This window comes from Neomonachus schauinslandi, chromosome 14 (genome assembly GCF_002201575.2).
Source record: "Neomonachus schauinslandi chromosome 14, ASM220157v2, whole genome shotgun sequence".
In the NCBI taxonomy this organism is placed as follows: Eukaryota; Metazoa; Chordata; class Mammalia; order Carnivora; family Phocidae; genus Neomonachus; species Neomonachus schauinslandi.
In genome coordinates this window covers 87,030,970-87,048,217 of record NC_058416.1, presented here as the reverse complement: position 1 = coordinate 87,048,217, position 17,248 = coordinate 87,030,970, and the positions used below count along the sequence as shown (strand labels likewise).

General features: G+C 60.5%; 1 protein-coding gene across 9 annotated transcripts in view; it reads left to right on the top strand.

Annotated features, from left to right (window-relative positions):
- Window positions 1-17,248, top strand: part of NCOR2 (nuclear receptor corepressor 2) — a 183,484-nt gene that overhangs the window by 127,546 nt on the left and 38,690 nt on the right. For all 9 annotated transcript variants that reach the window (XM_021698590.1, XM_021698586.1, XM_021698587.1 and 6 more), the window contains 3 exons: window positions 2,941-3,083; window positions 10,476-10,623; window positions 14,398-15,025. In XM_021698590.1, coding sequence (XP_021554265.1) covers window positions 2,941-3,083; window positions 10,476-10,623; window positions 14,398-15,025 — 919 coding nt within the window. The remainder of the gene's footprint in view (window positions 1-2,940; window positions 3,084-10,475; window positions 10,624-14,397; window positions 15,026-17,248) is intronic.

The following is a 17,248-nucleotide window of genomic DNA, read 5'->3' as shown; positions in this document are numbered from 1 at the left end:
CGCCCCCCCCCTCCCCCCGCCGCCCCTCCCCTCCCCTCCCCTCCCCTCCCGCCGCCGCCGCCACCGCCGTTGGACAGAAGGATGTGAGGCAGAGCTGAGCCGGAGCAGACGCCAGCCACAAGCCTGCTCCAGCCACAAGCCTCGCGGAGCCCGCACCGCGGCCGCCCAGCCTCCTGCCTCCCAGCCCGCTGCTCCCAGCTCCACTCCCTGGAGCATCCTCCAAGCCGTATGTTTCCGGAAAACTTGGCCGAGGGGGAGACGCAGATGAGAGGATGTGAGTGAGGCCCCAGGAGGGGCTTGGGGTTGCTTTGGGTACTGGTGACAGGGACCTGACTGTGGCCAGCAGGCAGGGGACTCGGGAGTTCTGCACCCCTGGGACCTCATCCCCACCCTTTCCCCTGGGGCCCCTTCCCCCCACCTTTCTGGCTGTCAGTCTGGGGCTCTTGGGGAGGGAGGGCAGGACCTGCTTGGGGCAGGCCCGGGGGGTCTTGGTTGGTGCATGCTCAGAGATGCTCTCTCTAGCTGGATGGGCACTGGGGGGCTTTCAGCTGGGTCTAGTTTAGGTGGTCTGCAAGGCTCGGTGAGGTCTAAAGTGCTTGTCCCTGTGCCCGGCGCTCTCAACCTGGGGAACAGGAACCAGAAGGGGGCCCTGGCCAGTGATATGAGGACACTCACCCAGCCTCTCACGTAGCCGTTAGGAAACCGGGGCCCAGAGAACAGAGTGGGTGGCTGATACCACACAGCACTTTCCAGGCAGGGCCTCTGGACAACCCTGTCCAGGGCTCCTTCTTGAGCCCCCGCTCGCTTTTGGGAAGGGCTGGGTGACCCCGTCACCCTCATGAACTCCTGCTGTTGCTGCTGCCCCAAGTGGAGTTAATTAGGACCTAAAGCCCCAGCCAGCCTCCAAACCACCTCCTTATTTATGTGTTGAATTTGGAAATGTCAACCTCTCTGGGGTCCGGCCACCCCCTGGGCCCTCACTGCTGCTACCCGCCACCGCCCCCCCCCAGCAGGCCCAGATGGGAGACCCGCCCTCTCCCGCCCAGGGTTCCGGCCCGACGTGTTTGCCTGGGCTCTCTTGGCCCCGGCTGGGGAAATATAAATAAACTCGCGTCCCGTCGTCCTCCGCCAGGTTCTGTGGAAGTGGCAGCTGCCGTTGGCGCAGGCGGAGGGAAAGGTCAGGGGGCTGGGTGACACTTGATCCCGTGCCCCAGCCCTCCCCTCCGCGCCTGTCCTTGAGGAACCCTGAGGAGCCCGCTGTGGAGCCACGTGGCCCTCAGCCTCCACAGGGGAGCAGGTGGTCTGTGGGGCTGGTACCACCTCCACCCCGCGGGGTCCAGAGCCAGGAGAGCCGAAAACCTGGGTCCCCGCTCCCACTCTGCCCTTGGCCTAGCCCCATAAGCTCAGGAGTGGCTGTGGCCCCTTGAGCCTGTTTTCCCCACCTGGGGGTGGGGGAACAGTCACGACCTCGGCAGCAAGCCCAAGACAGAACCACGTCTTTGAAGGGCTCTGCAAACTCCAGGTCCCTCAGCCATGTGATGTGGCGGTTTGTCAATGTTGTTCTTGTTGCAGTTTTATTTTCATGGGAGCCTGGTACATAGCGAGCCGTGGGCACAGGTTAGAATGGATGGATGGATGGATGGATGGATGGATGAACAAATGAATGACAGAAAATGCCAACACACAGACTGTTGGCCCCTCGGGGTCCTGCACCCCTGCAAAATCCCAGTCATAGCCTCCCTGCTTGCAGCTTGATTTGATTCAAGGAAAATGGCCTCAAACTTCGTTATGGGCAATCTTTCGTTAGCTGTTACAAGTCTAGCTCCGGGGCTCAGAGGCTGCCGTGTTCCCAGCAGTGTGACTCAGGCTTCATGCCGGCTGCCTTTGGGGGGCCCGGTCCTGCCCCGTGGCCCTTGGGGGTCTGGAGCCTGCCGTCTGTCCCTCCGGCAGCCCCCGGGAAGGGGCCAGCCCTACCCGCTCAGGCTGACCCGGCCGCGCAGGGCATGCCGAGTACGTAGAGATGCTGCTGTGTGTGGCGTGCCCGTGTGTGCCGGGAGCTCCGGGGGCAGATGGACTGAGACCTGGGGCCGGGCTTCCCAAGTGCGGCGCCTACGTGCAGGGCGCTGCGTTTTTGCTGAGCCTGCTGTTTACGGTGTTGGAACTAGAATGGGGTGTGGAGTGGCAGGGGGTACAGCTCTGGCCTGAGTTTGTGGGGCTGGAGAGAACTTCCTCCAACCTAGGTGGGTTTGGGGTGGAGGCTGCCAATTCCTGGGGATTTCTCCCCCTATCAGGAGTCGGTGAAGCTGTGAGAAGCTCACAGAGATGGGGGAGGGGGCTGTGTCGGGGGGGCAAGTCTGCTGCCAGCCCCTGAATCAGCCTGTGGGCCCCAAGCCCATGATGGCCTCGGGCTCCAGAGGTACCCCAGTTAACGTGGGGGAAGAGGCTCCTGGCTCCAGCTCACACGCACCCAGACCCCAGCCTCCCTCCCCTGCTCACACGTTCCTTCCTTTTCTCTGGCCCTGGCCCGGTGTGGCCGGAAAGCAGCCCTGTCTCCCAAGGCCTGAGGCCTCATCTGCAGCTGTGAGGGGCTGTCAGTGCCAGGCCACCACAGCCAGGGGAGGCGAGAGAGGTGGAAGCCTGGGCAGCGTCTGAGCCCCGCGCCCCCAGGATCCTCGACGGTGGCCTTGGCGGGGGCGTACCCAGGGCGAGCAGCTTCCTGCCCCCCTCGGTTCTTGGAGCCCCGGCCTTGCCCGTGTAGCCTGGGCGGGGAGGGGTGGTGGCCAGGCCCCCATCCCCAGCTCTCCGGCGCCCCCCAGCCCGCTGTGTCTGCTTTCGGAGCAGGGAGCCTCGTGCCTGGATTCAGAGCACTTTCGGCCTGGGGCTTCAGGCCGTGGGCACAGGCCCCCTGCGGCCCCTCACCTGCTGCCCTTCCCTCCACAGGTCTTCTGGAACACGGCCGGAACTGGTCGGCCATCGCTCGGATGGTGGGCTCCAAGACCGTGTCTCAGTGTAAGAACTTCTACTTCAACTACAAGAAGAGGCAGAACCTGGATGAAATCCTGCAGCAGCACAAGCTGAAGATGGTGAGCACCACCCCCAACCCGCATCCCGCCTGCCAGGGCCTCGAGTGGGGGCTGTGCCCAGGGGCAGGTGTCTACCAGTGTGCTCGTGCTTAGTGGTACCCGAGGGCTGCCTGCAGGAGTGGATCTGTGTCGTAAATCCCCGCCCCGGGCACTGGGACGGCCCCGTGTGCCAGTCTCGCCCTCCCGGTGCCCCACCTCAGCTCCTTTGCTCTCCTGGGTCCGACACTTCTGGGCGTGTGGAGAAGGAGCATGGCGGGTCGGGCACTGCCTCACCGAGGACTGTGGCTGTCCTCACTGGAACGACGGCCCCGGGGCACATGAACCCCAAGTGAGTGTCTCCCCCACCCTGTTTCACCTCACAGTCTTAGGGCTGCCTCGGGGAGGGAAGGACAGGTCAGGGAGCTCGCCTCGCTGAGCGTGTAAATGGTCTCTATGGAGAGAACCGCTTCCTCCACGGCTGATACTGTGAAGGGAGGACCATTTAGGGGCAGCCTCTTCCCTTCCTCCTCTCCCCTCCTCTCTTTCTTTCCCTACCTCTCTCTCTCCCTCCCTCCCTGATTCCTGCCCTTTTGGACATGCTTGTGACATGCCATGCACTGTCACCATTACAGATCTGGGGAAACTGAGGCTCAGCCAGGCTCATAAACAATGGACTGGGGGTTTGACCCACACCTGTGTGACCCGGGGACCCATGCTCTGGATCACCAGGCTGCATATTTCCTTGTAGATATGAAGGTATAAGAAAGGGGTACATAACTGTCCTCCCCAGGACCCTCTTGGCCACCGGCCCCCCCGCCCCCCCCCCGATCAGGTATAAAGTACGTGCAGCCTGTCCTGAGGGGCAATGCTGAATGGCTCCCCCCATGCAGCCCACCGGGGTGCCCAGACTGCCGAGGTCACGCAGCGTGGCAGGCAGGCCAGGGGTAGAATCACCCCACCTGAATGGTGCTTGAGCGCTGTGCAGATTTTATGGGCAACCTCCCCGGCCGCCCTGGGTGGGATCTTCCTGAATTGAGTGTGTAAGCAGCTTCTGGCTTTTCGAGGCCAGCTGCGGAGAGAACTGCTTCCTCCACGGCTGATGCTGGGTCGTGCCCCTGTCGGCAGGGCTGAGGCCGACCCTCAGTCTGCAGCTGAGCTCTTGTCTGTCCCCCATTCCCGGTCACATGTGGTGAGGCCAGACCACCTTCTCCTTCCCTCCCTGCTGTTCAGATGGTCCCTGGTGCTCCTTGAGCTTCTGGCAGTGCTCCCTGGTACCCCAGGAGCTCTCCTTTTTTTCCTAGATTTTCTAGGACTCTGGTTTCCGCAGGGAGGAAGACTCAGGGAGGCCTGAGGGCACAGAGCATCTGTCTTTAACGCCTGTTGAAATCCCTTAGAGCAGGAGGATTGCTGAGCCCTGAGCAGCAGTGGCTGGGAGGGGCTTGCAGGGAGGCAGCCTCTGTGTATACCAGCTAGGGATTAACTCGGGGGGGGGGGGGGGGGGCGGGGGGGGGGCTGCTGAGGAGGTCTTCCTGCTCCCTCCCCCCTCCTCCTCCCCCAGCCAGCATCACACAAACCCGGCCATAGCTCAGGTTGTTGGGTTACAGGCTTCCCCTCCCAGATTCCTTCATGGCACGGTCCTGCTGTGCCACCAGGGACCCCGAACTCGAGAGTGTGGGTTGGAGGACCAGAGACCCCAGCAAGGTGGATGGCGCAGCATGGACTCAGGGGCGAAAGTGAGGCCAAGTCCCAGCTTGATGACGTGGCACCTGTGAGACCTTGGGTGGCAATTTCGTCCCACCGGGCCTCCGTTCCCTCATCTGTAAAGTGGGGAATAACGGCCCTTAGCCCGAGAACTCCGGTGAGGACTCAGTGAGTGGCCGCCTGGGAGGAACCGAGTGCCTGCCAGAGGGAGCGCCCGGACTGCTATCTCTAGTGGTGGTGGTGGTGGTGGTAGTGTTTTACTTTAAAGCCGCTGACCCCCTTTTCTTTTCAGGGGTGTGGGAGGCGCTCTCTCAAATGGTGTGTGCGGGAGTAGCCGTTGTAGGGACTCGGGCCGAGAGACCCGGATTCTAATCCAGATCTCGCCGCTTACTAGCTGTGTGACCGTGGGCAAGTGGCTTGTCCTCTCTGGGCTCAGTTTTCCCAGCTATGCAGTGGGGGCAATGCCAGTGTCCCCCTTGGAGGGCTGTTACGACACTCATCCTAGTGGATGCATGTAAGGGCTTGGAACGGCCTGGCACGATGTGAGCGCCCCACAGCCGAGAGCTACAGCCGACGCCCGGTGGCTGGGGTCACGCGTCTCCCTGGGTGCGTGTTGTATGCGGAGTGGGGCTGCTCTAGACTGGCTGAGTGGTTGGTTGATGGATTGATGGATGGAGTCAGTCAGTCAGTGTCTTTCATCTGAAAGGCAGTCTGGGATGGTGGAGAGCAGGGCTCTGAGCTAGAGAGCCAGCAGCCGAATGGTGCCCGCGGGCACACGGCCTCCCCACTCTGGGCCTTGGTGTCCTCTGTAAAGTGAAGGGAAGACTAGAACCCACTGTCAGGGTTGTCGTGAGGAGTGGAGGAGTCCTTTGTAAGGGGCGGCGCCGAGCCCAGGGCCAGCGCTCAGTGGGTGCTGGGTGTTATCCTCGCTGTGCACTGAGCAAGCCTTTCTTGAGCGCCCGCTGTGTGCCAGGCCAGCAGTGTGTGTGGGCTTTCCCTGCGGGGTGGAGGAGCTGTGGGCATTCCTGCAGTGGACGGCGGGAAGCCATCTGCCAGGGCTGGGCTCTAGATGGGTTGTGCTGGTCTGAGAGGAGCGTAGCTGAAGCTGATGGAGGAGGCTGCCCTCCTTGTTGCCTGACCCTGAGCACTGGTGGGTGATGAGGCCAGGAAACCGCGGAGGGGGTTTGAACCCGGGTCTGTAGGAGCGTCCCTTCGTGGACCTGTCCTCCACTAGACAAGGCTCACACAGGACTCAGCAGAGCATGGTCTTGTTGGGTGAGCCGTGGACCAAGTGCATTGGACCAGAAGATGGGGCCAGCAAGCCGTGTTCTGAGGCCTACAGACGGGTGGACCTTGCTGACCACTTATTGGTGAGAAAAGGCAATTTGGGAGTGTGGGGCTGGTTCTTGTTCCCGGCTGACCTTGAAGGAGCAACGGAGGAAGCACAGTGAGCAGATAGAGGGACCCATCACGGGAAGCTGGGCTCAGCCTGGGTCCATCCATCCTGACAGGGGTCACCCAAGCTGCAGGGGTGAGTTCCCCGTCACTGGAGTATGCAGGCAGGCCTCACAAGATGCTGCTGAACTCCATGACCTCTGCCTCTCGCCCCTCCCTGGCCCTCTCCAGTCCCCAGGAGGAAGCTAGGTCCTTATGAATCCTGAAGCAGGGGCAGCCACCTCTGGCCATTGGCCAGGCCCCGTCTGGAGCTCAGAAAGACATGTCACCCTTGTCCAGTGCAGGAAGGAGCCGGGGAAGCAGAGGGTCAGTGGGTGTCCCCTCCCGCTTTACACCAGGCCTGGCCTGAGCGTGGCCATGGGGCGACGTCAGCAGGAAGCAAGATCGGGTGGGCAGGCGAGCATGTCCCAGAGTTATGTAACATTTGGCATTAGTGACTTCTCCGAGGTTTTCCCTCCCCCTCCTTATGGCCGAAGGTTACCCTTTTCTCCCATCTGTGAATCCAAGCCCTGGGGCTCAGCTTCCGTGTTTCTCTGTCTCTGTCTCAGCCCAGGCCCTGCCTTGCCTTGTTTTCCTCTGTTGTCTCCTCCATCCGAGGCTGCATAGGCCGGCAGAGGGACATGGTCTGGGCAACCAAGTGCTTAAACCTCACCTGCATTCAGATCTGGGGTACTTAACTCGTGAGCTGTGTGATCTCTGGAAAGTGTCTTTGCCTCTCTGAGCCAGTGTCTGTGTCTATCAAGTTCATTCATGTGAAGAAATAGTTACAGAGCATCTGTTCTGTAGGCGCCAGGCGCTGTTTCAGGTAGGCTGGGAGCATAGCAGAGAACGAGGATGCGGGCTCCTAAGGGGCTGATTCTAGTTTGAGAGACAGATTAGCATACAAATAATTCCTGATTGTGGTCTGCAGGTGATAAGGTGAGGGATATAGTTGATAGTGATTGATGGAGGGGGGCAAGGATCAGCTGATTTTGACAGGGTAATAGGGAAGACATCTCTGAGGAGGTGATGTCTGTCTGAGCAAAGCCCTGATTGAGGTGAGGAAGTGAGTCGCACTAGTGTCTAAAAGGATGTCCAGGCAGAGGAACAACCAGTGCAAAGGCCCTGTGGCTGGGGCACTGTCAGCATGTTTGCACAAGGAGGCCAGTGTGTTTGTAGCAGGATGACCGAGGAGGGCAGAGGTGGACAAACATTTCAGAGAGGTGGGGGGGATCCAGATGTAGATCGTGCAGGGCTGTATGGAGTGGGGAGGACTTGGGGTTTTATATCAAGGGTTTCAGGGAGGCCGTGGAAGGTCTGAAGCAGGGAGCAGCGTACTCTGGCTTGCAGAGCAGTGGCGCGTAGCCATTGACTCAATCCAGGAAAACGCCGGGCACGTAGTAGGTACTTTGTAAACAGCTGCCATAATGATACCAATTTCACCAGCATCTCCTGTTCCACACACGCCTCCTGATTCTGAGGTATGGGGCCATGTGTGCAGGGATTTGGTGTAATTCCTCAGACGCTTCGTGAGTCCCAGCCTCTCAGACCTTGTGTTGGTATTTAGGTGTTGACGTCATACTTGCCCCGCTTGGCCTGTGGTGTCCTGGGCTGCTGGGTCTGGCAGCCTTCAGACCGGACTCGAGTCCCCATGAAGATGCACATCCTGGCCAGGCCCCCAGGAGCCCCTGTTCCCTGCCAGGCTCCCAGTGTTGCGGAGTCCCCACCCAACCCTCCCCCGCCACTGCCACCCAACACCCCCCTGCCCTGGGCAGCCAATCGACTGCCTCACCCAGCCTGAGCACAGGAGTGAGTCCCTGTCTGCTAAAAATAGATTGGGGAAGAAGGGGGAACCCTCAGCTGCACCCACAGAACCCACATGCCACACAACTTTCTCGCGCCTCCGTGGGCTCCAGCTGGGCCTCTGGGAGAAGCTCGGGGTTTGGGGCAGGGCCGGGCCAGCCCCTGGAGGCGGGTGGATGGCGGAGCTGGGCGTTCCCACAGTGGCCAGGGGACATTCGGCAGGGTGGGGCTATGGCCCTGGCCTGTTGGTGACGGAAACCGTGACTAACGGGCAAACGGACGTTTTCCTTTTCCTCCCCATGTTCTGAGCGGCTACGCTCAGAGGACCCCCATTTGCTCAGGAAGGAGGCAGGACAGGAAGTGATCCCACTCCCAGGCTGGGGCTGGGGCTTGGGGACCCCCCTGAGATCTGTTCCCAGCCCAGCCATGGTGAGGGCCTGGGGCGGGCAGACCCTGCTGGTACCTGGGACAGGCAGGGCATTTGCCCCGAGCGTGTGCTGTACCGCATTTTGGGTAGGGTGGCTTTCTTCCAGGGGGCTGGGGGATTGGTGGAGGGGAGATACATTAGTTTCCTGTTTTCTGTAACAAAGTACCACAAACTAGGTGACTTAAAATAGTAGAAATGTATGCTGGAGACAAAAGTCTGAAACTGAGGTGTCTATAGGACCCTGCTCCCTCCGGAGGTTCCGGGGAGAAGCCTGCCTTGCTCCTCTAGCTTCTGAGGGTGGTCGGTCATGCTGGACGTTCTTTGGCTTATAGACACATTGCTCCCCTGTGTGCCTCTGTGTCCAAATTCCCCTCTTCTTATAAGGACACCAGTCGTACTGGACTCAGGGTCCACCCTAATCTAGTATGACCTCATCTTAACTAATTTCATCTACAAAGAGCTTATTTCCAAATAAGGTCACATTCTGAGGTTTGGGTGGACAGGGATTCTGGGGGAATAATGTTCAGCCCTGTGTGAGGGGCTTCATTGAGACCGTTGGCATGTCTGAGATTGTTGAAGGTTCTGCTTCCTTCCTCAGAGACCCCAAAGGGCTCAGGCTGGGACCCTCCTGTCACTCCAGCTACATCGGGGTGGGTCGTCCCCTCTTAGGAACCAGTCCACTGCCTCTGGGAGTCCCTGGTCACCATGAGACCCTAGCACTCTGCCACCATGTGTACCCAAACTACCAACTATGTGTTTAAGTCCCCAAGGCTGCCCCTTCGGTCAGTAAGTCAGCCAGCACATGTGCTCTGAACCTCTGCCTGGCCCCTAGGGGCACCCCACCCAGGAGCTGCCAGCCAGGAGCGAGAAGCTTGTTCCCGACCTGGGGGATAGGCATCTGGCTCTGTGAGTAAAGCAGCCGGGCTTCCAGGGACCAGGGTGCCGTGTGGAGGGACATGCAAGGCTCTGCAGTGAGAGCCTTCTTTCTGTTCCTTGCACACACTGAGCTGGGCCCCACCTCAGGGGTCTCTGCTTGCAGTTCCCTCTACCTGGACCACCGTCCTCCAGGGCTTTGCCTGGCCAGTTCTCTCTCAGTGCCCCTACTCGGCTCAGATGTCACCTCCTTCAAGAAGCCTTCCCCATCCATCTAGCCCCCACCCTGTCTGATTCCAGCTTGCTCATTCCCCCATCTTTGAGTCTCTTCTTCTTTTTTTTTTTTTTTTTTAAAGATTTTTTTTTTTATTTATTTATTTGAGAGAGAGAGAATGAGAGAGAGCACATGAGAGGGGGGAGGGTCAGAGGGAGAAGCAGACTCCCTGTCGAGCAGGGAGCCCAATGCAGGACTCGATCCAGGGACTCCAGGATCATGACCTGAGCCGAAGGCAGTCGCTTAACCAACTGAGCCACCCAGGCGCCCTGAGTCTCTTCTTCTTAAGTGACGTGTTATTTGCTGGTGTCCCTGACTGGAAGACCTCTGTGGGCAGGGACCTTGTCTGCCTCATTCATTGTGTGTCCTCAGCCCCGAGGCAGTCCTGGCACGCAGGAGGTGCCCTGGAAAGACTGGGGAAGTGAGACGATGAGCTTCCCAAACCAGCCCTGTCTCCCGGGGCTCAGTGAGGGGCACAAGGGACATGCAAGGGAGCTTCACTCATTCCCTTGCTCCACACGTAGTGACTCTGCCTGGGAGGGTGTCCTCTGGGGTGTATGGTCACTGCTCTGGCTGGGATAGGCAGAGAGGCTGGAGCAATCACGGGGGCCTTTAGGCAGAGACAGCCCTTCCTCACCTGTTCCAGAAGGATGTCAGGGCAGCTGATAGGCCAGGCTGCGCCGTACGTGTATCTGGGACTTGATGGAAGAATAAAGCCCTCGGTAAAAATAACCACTGGCATGCTTGGCCACTACAGTGGGGCGTGAGGGGGGAAGGTCGCCTCATGGCCACTCGGCTGGTATCGCTGTCCATTACACCTGTGGTGAGGCCTCAGGCACAGGGAGTCCCCGGGCTGACGGCCGAGGCCCAGGCTGTGACCGCCACTGTCCCTGTGCCCTAGGAGAAGGAGAGGAATGCACGGAGGAAGAAGAAGAAAGCCCCAGCTGCCGCCAGTGAGGAGGCTGCCTTCCCGCCTGTGGTGGAGGACGAGGAGATGGAGGCATCGGGTGCAAGCGGGAATGAGGAGGAGATGGCGGAGGAGGCCGAAGGTGAGGGGCAGGAACTGAGCTGTCCCAGAAATGTCTGGGTCCTTCTGCAAAGAGGCCTGGACTGCCTTGGAGGGGGAGCATGGTGATGGTGGTGACGGTGGTGGTGTTGGTGGTGATGCTGGTGGTGATGCTGGTGATGGGGATGGTGGTGGTGATGGTGGTGGTGATGATGGTGATGGTGATGGTGGTGACGGTGGTGGTGGTGGTGGTGGTGATGGGGCTGGTGGTGTTTGTGGTGGTGATGATGGTGGTGGTGATGATGGTGATGATGTTGATGGTGATGATGATGATGGTGATGATAGTGGTTATGGTGGTGGTGGTGGTGGTGATGGTTATAGTGGTAGTGATGGTGGTGATGGTGGTGTTACTCCCAAGTACCCCATTTTGGATGATAAATTACATGGGTCTGTACCTACCCCCCATGGCATGATGTCCCTGAAGACCCCAGCCCCTGCTTAGCTGAATGTCTGTGCCTCACCTGTTATCTTCCAACCCGGAGCTGCCCCAGTTGGGTCCTCATGTGCCTGGTGAACAGAACCTTCTTTCCTCCTGCCCCTGCCTAGGGTGCCTTCCTATTCCTCCTTTCTGCCTGCCTCTGCATTCAAACTCCCAAGCTTCTGCCAACATGGTGAAGGAAGGTGCGAGTCACCTCCTGGCTCAAGCCAGGGCTGCAAATAAATTCAAGCTCTGCTAGCCTCCAGTGCATTCGTCAGCTGGAACCCTACTTCCTGGTTGAAAACCAAGAATTGGGCCATGTGGTTGCTCTTGCCTCAAGTTGGGGATGGGTCTGGGGATGGAGTCTGGCCCCCTTGCTGCTCTCTCTAGTCCAAGTTCGTGGAGGCCTGGCCAGTGTCTGATGGAGGGCCGCAAATCCCTCTGCCCTCGTTTTCTGGGTCCTGGGTTGATAGCCAGAAAAAGAGAAGGAAGCAGAAACCCAATCTCCCTCTTTAAATATCCTCCCAGCTGTCTCTGCAGATAAGATGCAGCTTTGGTGGGAAAGTAGAAGGAAGCCAGACTTAGGTTCAGCACTAAGACCAGGACAGACACTGCCCAGTAAGAGAACTGTGTGGTAGTGAACTCCCCATCACTTGTAGGGTTTGCAGGGGTGGAGGGAGGGGCATTCTGTGCTGGGTAGGGGAGGGGAGGGCTGGTCTGGCAGAGCTGAGGCTCTGTGACCACCTGATGGTTCCGAGCAGATCCCGTGCTGCAGGATAGAAAATCCTGCACAGAGGTACAGGGTGATACTCCCACCATGTGGATGAGCTTTGAAACCGAGGCGCAGAGAGAGGAGAACCAATCTCACAGGGTGTCATGTAACTGGTAGACTTGGAGTTGGCCAGTCCAGCCAGCATTTGCTGTGTAACCCGTCCCTTGTGACCAGGATGGGGGAGGTCAGGGAGGTTCTGGGTTAAGGCCTGAGGTCGCCCCCGTGGAACCTTCTAGAAAGTCCAACCAGCCCCGGCGTCATGGCAGACCCCTCCAGGGGGCAGGCAGCTAGTGCCTTGTTGCATCCAGGCAGCAGTGAACCATCCAGGGGGGGAGGATTCATCCTCTGTTCAGTGTCTCCACAACGATCATGGTCTCTCGGTCCTAATCAGAGCGTCAGCCTTGAGTTAATCCCTTGAACCGTCACAGTGACCCAGTGGAGTAGGTGCTCTTGTCACCCTGTTTACAGATGAGGAAACTGAGGCACAGAGCGGTTACCCCAGGTCACACAGTTGGCTTGCTTGGGGACCAGGGTTCAAACTGGTCAGAATTGCAGATCCCTGGGTCCCTCCTGGACCGATTGATGAGGCAGCGCTTTGGGGGTGGGCCCCGCAGTCCAAGTCTTCACAATCCCTGGCCTCGGTCGCACACTTGCCCCTGAGAACTCCCTCGGTGAGGGAGAGAGCTTGGCGATAACCCCCCATTTTCTGGATGAGCAGACTGATACTCTGGGAGTTAAGCCACTTACTTGTCCAAGGGGCGTCCACATTGGCCCCTATGCCCTGATGTCTGTTAAGTGAGCGGAAAGAAGTGGCATCGCTGGAGTCCGCATGCAGAGGCAGGAACCCAGTGGTTAGGGACATGGGACGCAGGGTCAGCCCTCTCCTGCCCCTGTGCAGTATGGCCTGGGGCAAGTGCTTCGGCCGCTCCATGCCTCAGTTTCCTCATCTGCACGAGATGCTGCTTGTCCTGATCTTAGGGGTTGCTGAGGATTAAATGAGTCACGAGCATGAAGGGCTCTGTGCACAGCTCAGCACCCACAAGAGAAGCCCTGTTCCAATTATGATTTCTGGGAGCGCTGGGCCGTCAAGGGAGGTGAGCACTGGGAGAGGCCGGGGAGGGGGCAGTGGAGGCTGAAGAAAGCCTTCGTGCAGGGCCATGGCAGTCCCCTGCCCACCTGGCTCTGCGGCTGAGTGGTGGGATGGGTCCAGGGCCCCAAAGGCCGCTCTTGCAGCCCTGCCCACCTCTGAGGTCAGCACTCCCACCCTCAGAGTCCTGGGGACACAGATTCACAGAAGGCCCATGACTTGTCCATGGACACCCAGGAGTGGGCGGGACTGACTCCTCACCCTGCACCACCTCACTGTGGGCCGGGGCTGCTGCAGGTCACCTGTGGGTCTGAAGGGAGAGGGCACGTCGCTCCAAAATGAGGGCCACTAGAGGTCCCCCTGTTGCCTGCCTCCCTGGCCACCCCCTCTTCTCCTGCTGCTCCTGCCGTCTTGCTTCTAATCCTTCTCTTGCTTCCTTCCAGCCTTACACACCTCTGGGAACGAGGTGCCCAGAGGGGAATGCAGTGGCCCAGGTACGAATGTGGCCGGCTGGCCTGGGGGTGGGGTAGGGTAGGGCTGTGCTGGGGTCAGGGGCATCCGAGGTCACCTGTGCTCAGCGAGAGGCCCCCCTTCTGGGAGCATGCCTCTGAGTGCCAACATCTGTGCTCCCGCTTCTGTCCCCCTTCCCCGTGTGGTGTCTGTTCACCGTGCTGTTCCCTGACTCGCTCTTGCAGATCTGTGCACTCGGCTCCGCTGCCCTGTTGATTTTCACCAGTGTTCTCATCCGTGACTTTCACCTTGTTTGATTTCCCAGCAGCAAGTGCAGGGCTTTTCACATGTCCCCATTTTACACAAAATGGGGGAAATGGAGGCCCAAAGAAGTGACAGGAGTATTTTTTTTTAAGGCTGAAGAACCAGGTGGGAGGCTAGCCTCCCTCACCCTTCATCTGTACGCGCGTTCAGTCACACGGTTAACACTTAACTGTGCACCTGCCAGGTGCCAGGCCGTGTGGGAAACCGAGGGGGGATGCCGTTGGGGCCCTTTCCCCTCGGGCTCCTCAGAGTTCCCTGACGCAGTAGCCAGTAGTCACCAAGTGCCACCCTGTGCTGCCACACCGCTGGCTTACTTCCCCCGGGAGCTGGGGTCTGTTTCCGCGCTCTGCAGATGGCGAGAGCAAGGCCCACAGGTAACCTGCGTTACCGCGGCCGGGCTTCCAGCCTGGGCAGAGCCAGCGGTGGAGTGCAGATGAAGGCCCGCGGCCCTGGCTGCGCAGGGGGGCCAGCGACCCCAGGGGCTGGAAGTTAGTGAGGTGGCTGGGCGCCAGGGTCAGCATGGGGAGAAGGTGGCAGTGGGGGAGGCAGGGCCCCAGGACCGGGAGGGGCCTCAGGACCGTTGTGGTGTCAAGCTGTGGGGCCACTCAAGGCATCCTGAGTTTGTGCCCTGGAGCTGGGATGGGCAGGTCCGCTTCACCCCTGAGCCCCCCAGCACCACTCACCCTGCCTCCCTCTCCCCCCACAGCCACGGTCAACAACAGTTCTGACACCGAGAGCATCCCCTCGCCCCGCACCGAGGCCGCCAAGGACACGGGGCAGAACGGGCCCAAGCCCCCACCTGGCCCCGGCAGCGACGTGCCACCTGCTGAGCCACCCACCCCACCACCAGAGGACGCTCTGGCTCCCACCGAGCCCACCCCAGCCCCCGAAGCCACCGGCCCGCCCACGCCCCCGCCAGCACCCGCGTCGCCCACCGCACCCCCTCCTGTGGTCCCCAAGGAGGAGAAGGAGGAGGAGGATGCGGCGGCCCCCCTGGCGGTGGTGGAGGAGGAGCAGAAGCCCCCCGTGGCCCAAGAGCTGGCTGTGGACGTGGGCAAGACGGAAGAGCCTGGTGAGGCGCCCCCCGCGGAGCCCATCAAGAGCGAATGCAAACAGGAGGCCGCGGAGGAGGGGACCGACAAGGGCAAGGGGGGCTCTGAGGCCAGCGCCGAGGCCGTGCCCGAGGGGGCCCTCAAGGTGGAGAAGAAAGAGGGCGGTGGCCCCGGGGGCAAAGCTCCCACAGCCAAGGGCGCGGGAGCCCCCCAGGACAGCGACTCCAGTGCCACCTGCAGTGCAGACGAGGTGGACGAGCCCGAGGGGGGTGACAAGAACAGGTGAGTGGGCAGAGCGGGTGTCGGCTTCGGTCTTGTGCCAGCATCGAGGGGCGGCGCACGGGCCGATTCGGTGCCTGCCCTCCGGGAGCGTGGCTGGACGCAGAAGGGCGCAGCCCCAGCCCGTCTGGAAGGGGAGCGTGCCAAGCAGTGGGGCCGGCTGCCCGGGGCCGTGGGTGGCTGTGGGTGTGGCCGGGTCCCTGCTGCTGTGAAGGCTCTTGCTGCTCCAGCTTCTGGGGTGGCGACCGTGCTTGGCGCTCCTCGGCTCGTAGACGCGTCACTCCTGTCTCTGCCTCTGTCTTTGCGTGGCATTTTCCTGTGTGTCTACGTGCCCAAGTTTCTTTTTCTTGTGAGGACGGCGTCACTGGCTTCGGGTCCACCCTAATGATCCCCTCTTAACTTGATCACATCTGCAAAGAGCCTGTTTCCAAATTAGGTCACATTTACAGGTCCCTGGCTGTTGGGGCTTGAGCATGTTTGGGGAGGGGGGGGGGCACAGTTCTATCCTTAACAAGGCAGGAACATCAGGTGCCAAGGCCCGGGGGTGGGAAACAGCCTGTGTGACTCGGGCAGAGTGGTGGAGCCAGTGAGGGTCAGGGCTGCAGTCCATTCTCGGGGGAACGCCCCGCTCAGCTGGGTGTCACTTGGGCTCAGAAAGCAGCCGGCTGCCGATGCGGGGATTCAGTGGGTGTCAGAGAGGCACAGGGAGACGGCTGCCCTGTCCTAGCAGATAGTGATGGGGGTCTGCCTGCGGATGCTTGTGACACGCTCCCGAGATCACTGGTGGCTCGTGTCCCACCTGCCGAGGGTCCGGGTATGGGAGCTTCGAGCCCCTGTCCTGGCTCTCAAGTCGATTGAGCCGTTGAGGCTGCTGTTCTGCGGGGGTGGCCTGGAGGGACCCCCCGTGCCATCCTGTTTGGGTGCCGCCGTGTCTGAGATGTGTTCCTCCCTTTCTTACCTTTGTCTTTGCTCCTGGCCTGGGGTGCCCCACCCCACCTCCCACCCAAGCCCCTGGAGCACTGGATTTTACCCATGTTTGGCACAGATGCTTGAGGACCCTGAGCCCTGAGACCCCCGGCCAGAACCAGAGCTCAGACCCCCGAGTAGGGGCCGGCTGAGGGCAGAGGTGCAGAGACCCGCTCCCACCCACATCTGGACACTGGAGGAATGTTTTCTAGTGAGGCAGGCGGGTCGTTTTTATTTTGACTAAAAACAGTGCGGTCTGTTGTCTCTCCTCTCCCGTCTCTCGGAAAAGTTCTGGGCAGAGTGAGAGGGAGGAAAATCTGACTTTCAAATCGCCGAGTTCACTCGGAGCCTTTCCTCTGCCCCGTGATTCACCTTGGGGCATGTTAAAATGGCAAGTTCTAGAACATCTCTTGTGAAAATCGGATTCATCCAGAGCTCTGTGGGTCTTCCTCCACAAAAGGAAGTGAGCCACGTTGTCTTCAGATTCCTGTGTCCGGGGGTCCCTGGGAACCACTGCTGGCAGGAGCCTCGCCCCGTTTGTGTCCGGAAGTTAGTCTGGTGGGTGGCTCTGTGACCAGCAGAGGCCTAGCCATTAGGCTTCTGAGGGCTTAGAGGCTCCTGAGCTTCTTGCCCTTGGAAAACAGATGCACTGTGGCCCGGTTGTCCAGGGAGGGCCCACGGCCAGGGACCCGCTGCTCCACTCACCCTCTCTGCCTGGGTAATGGGGTCAGGGCGGGCGGCTCCCCACCCTGCTCCTGCTGGCCACGGGGGCGGAGTCATGGAAACATGTTTCTGCTCTTAGCGGGAAGAGTGCTGAGCTCATGGGGCAACCACGCTGATAAGCAGCCTCCTGGAGTCTGTGTTTTGGGTTCACATGGCCTGCCCAAGACTGGGGAACTGGGAAGGCTGGGCTAAGCCCCGCCAACCCCCTGGATCCCTCTGGCCAGGCCTGAAGTCCCGAAGGCCACTTTCAGCCTCCCTTACCCCCCCGACAGCCCCACCCAGGGACGTGTCCTTCCCTCCCTTGGCTGGGTCTGCCTCCATCCACTCTTCCTGCCTGAATGTCCAGCATTCGATCCCCAGGGAGCAGCGGCCCTGGGCTGGGAGTCAGGACACCTGGTTTGTCACGCCCTGTGTGAGCGAGGCTGGTCCCCCGCCCTCGGAGCCAGGCTGGACTTAGGCCAGCTTGCTGACCTCTTCCTGGCTGGCTGCCTGCCACCGCCCCCCCCCCCCCCCCCCCCCCCCCCCCCCCCCCCCCCC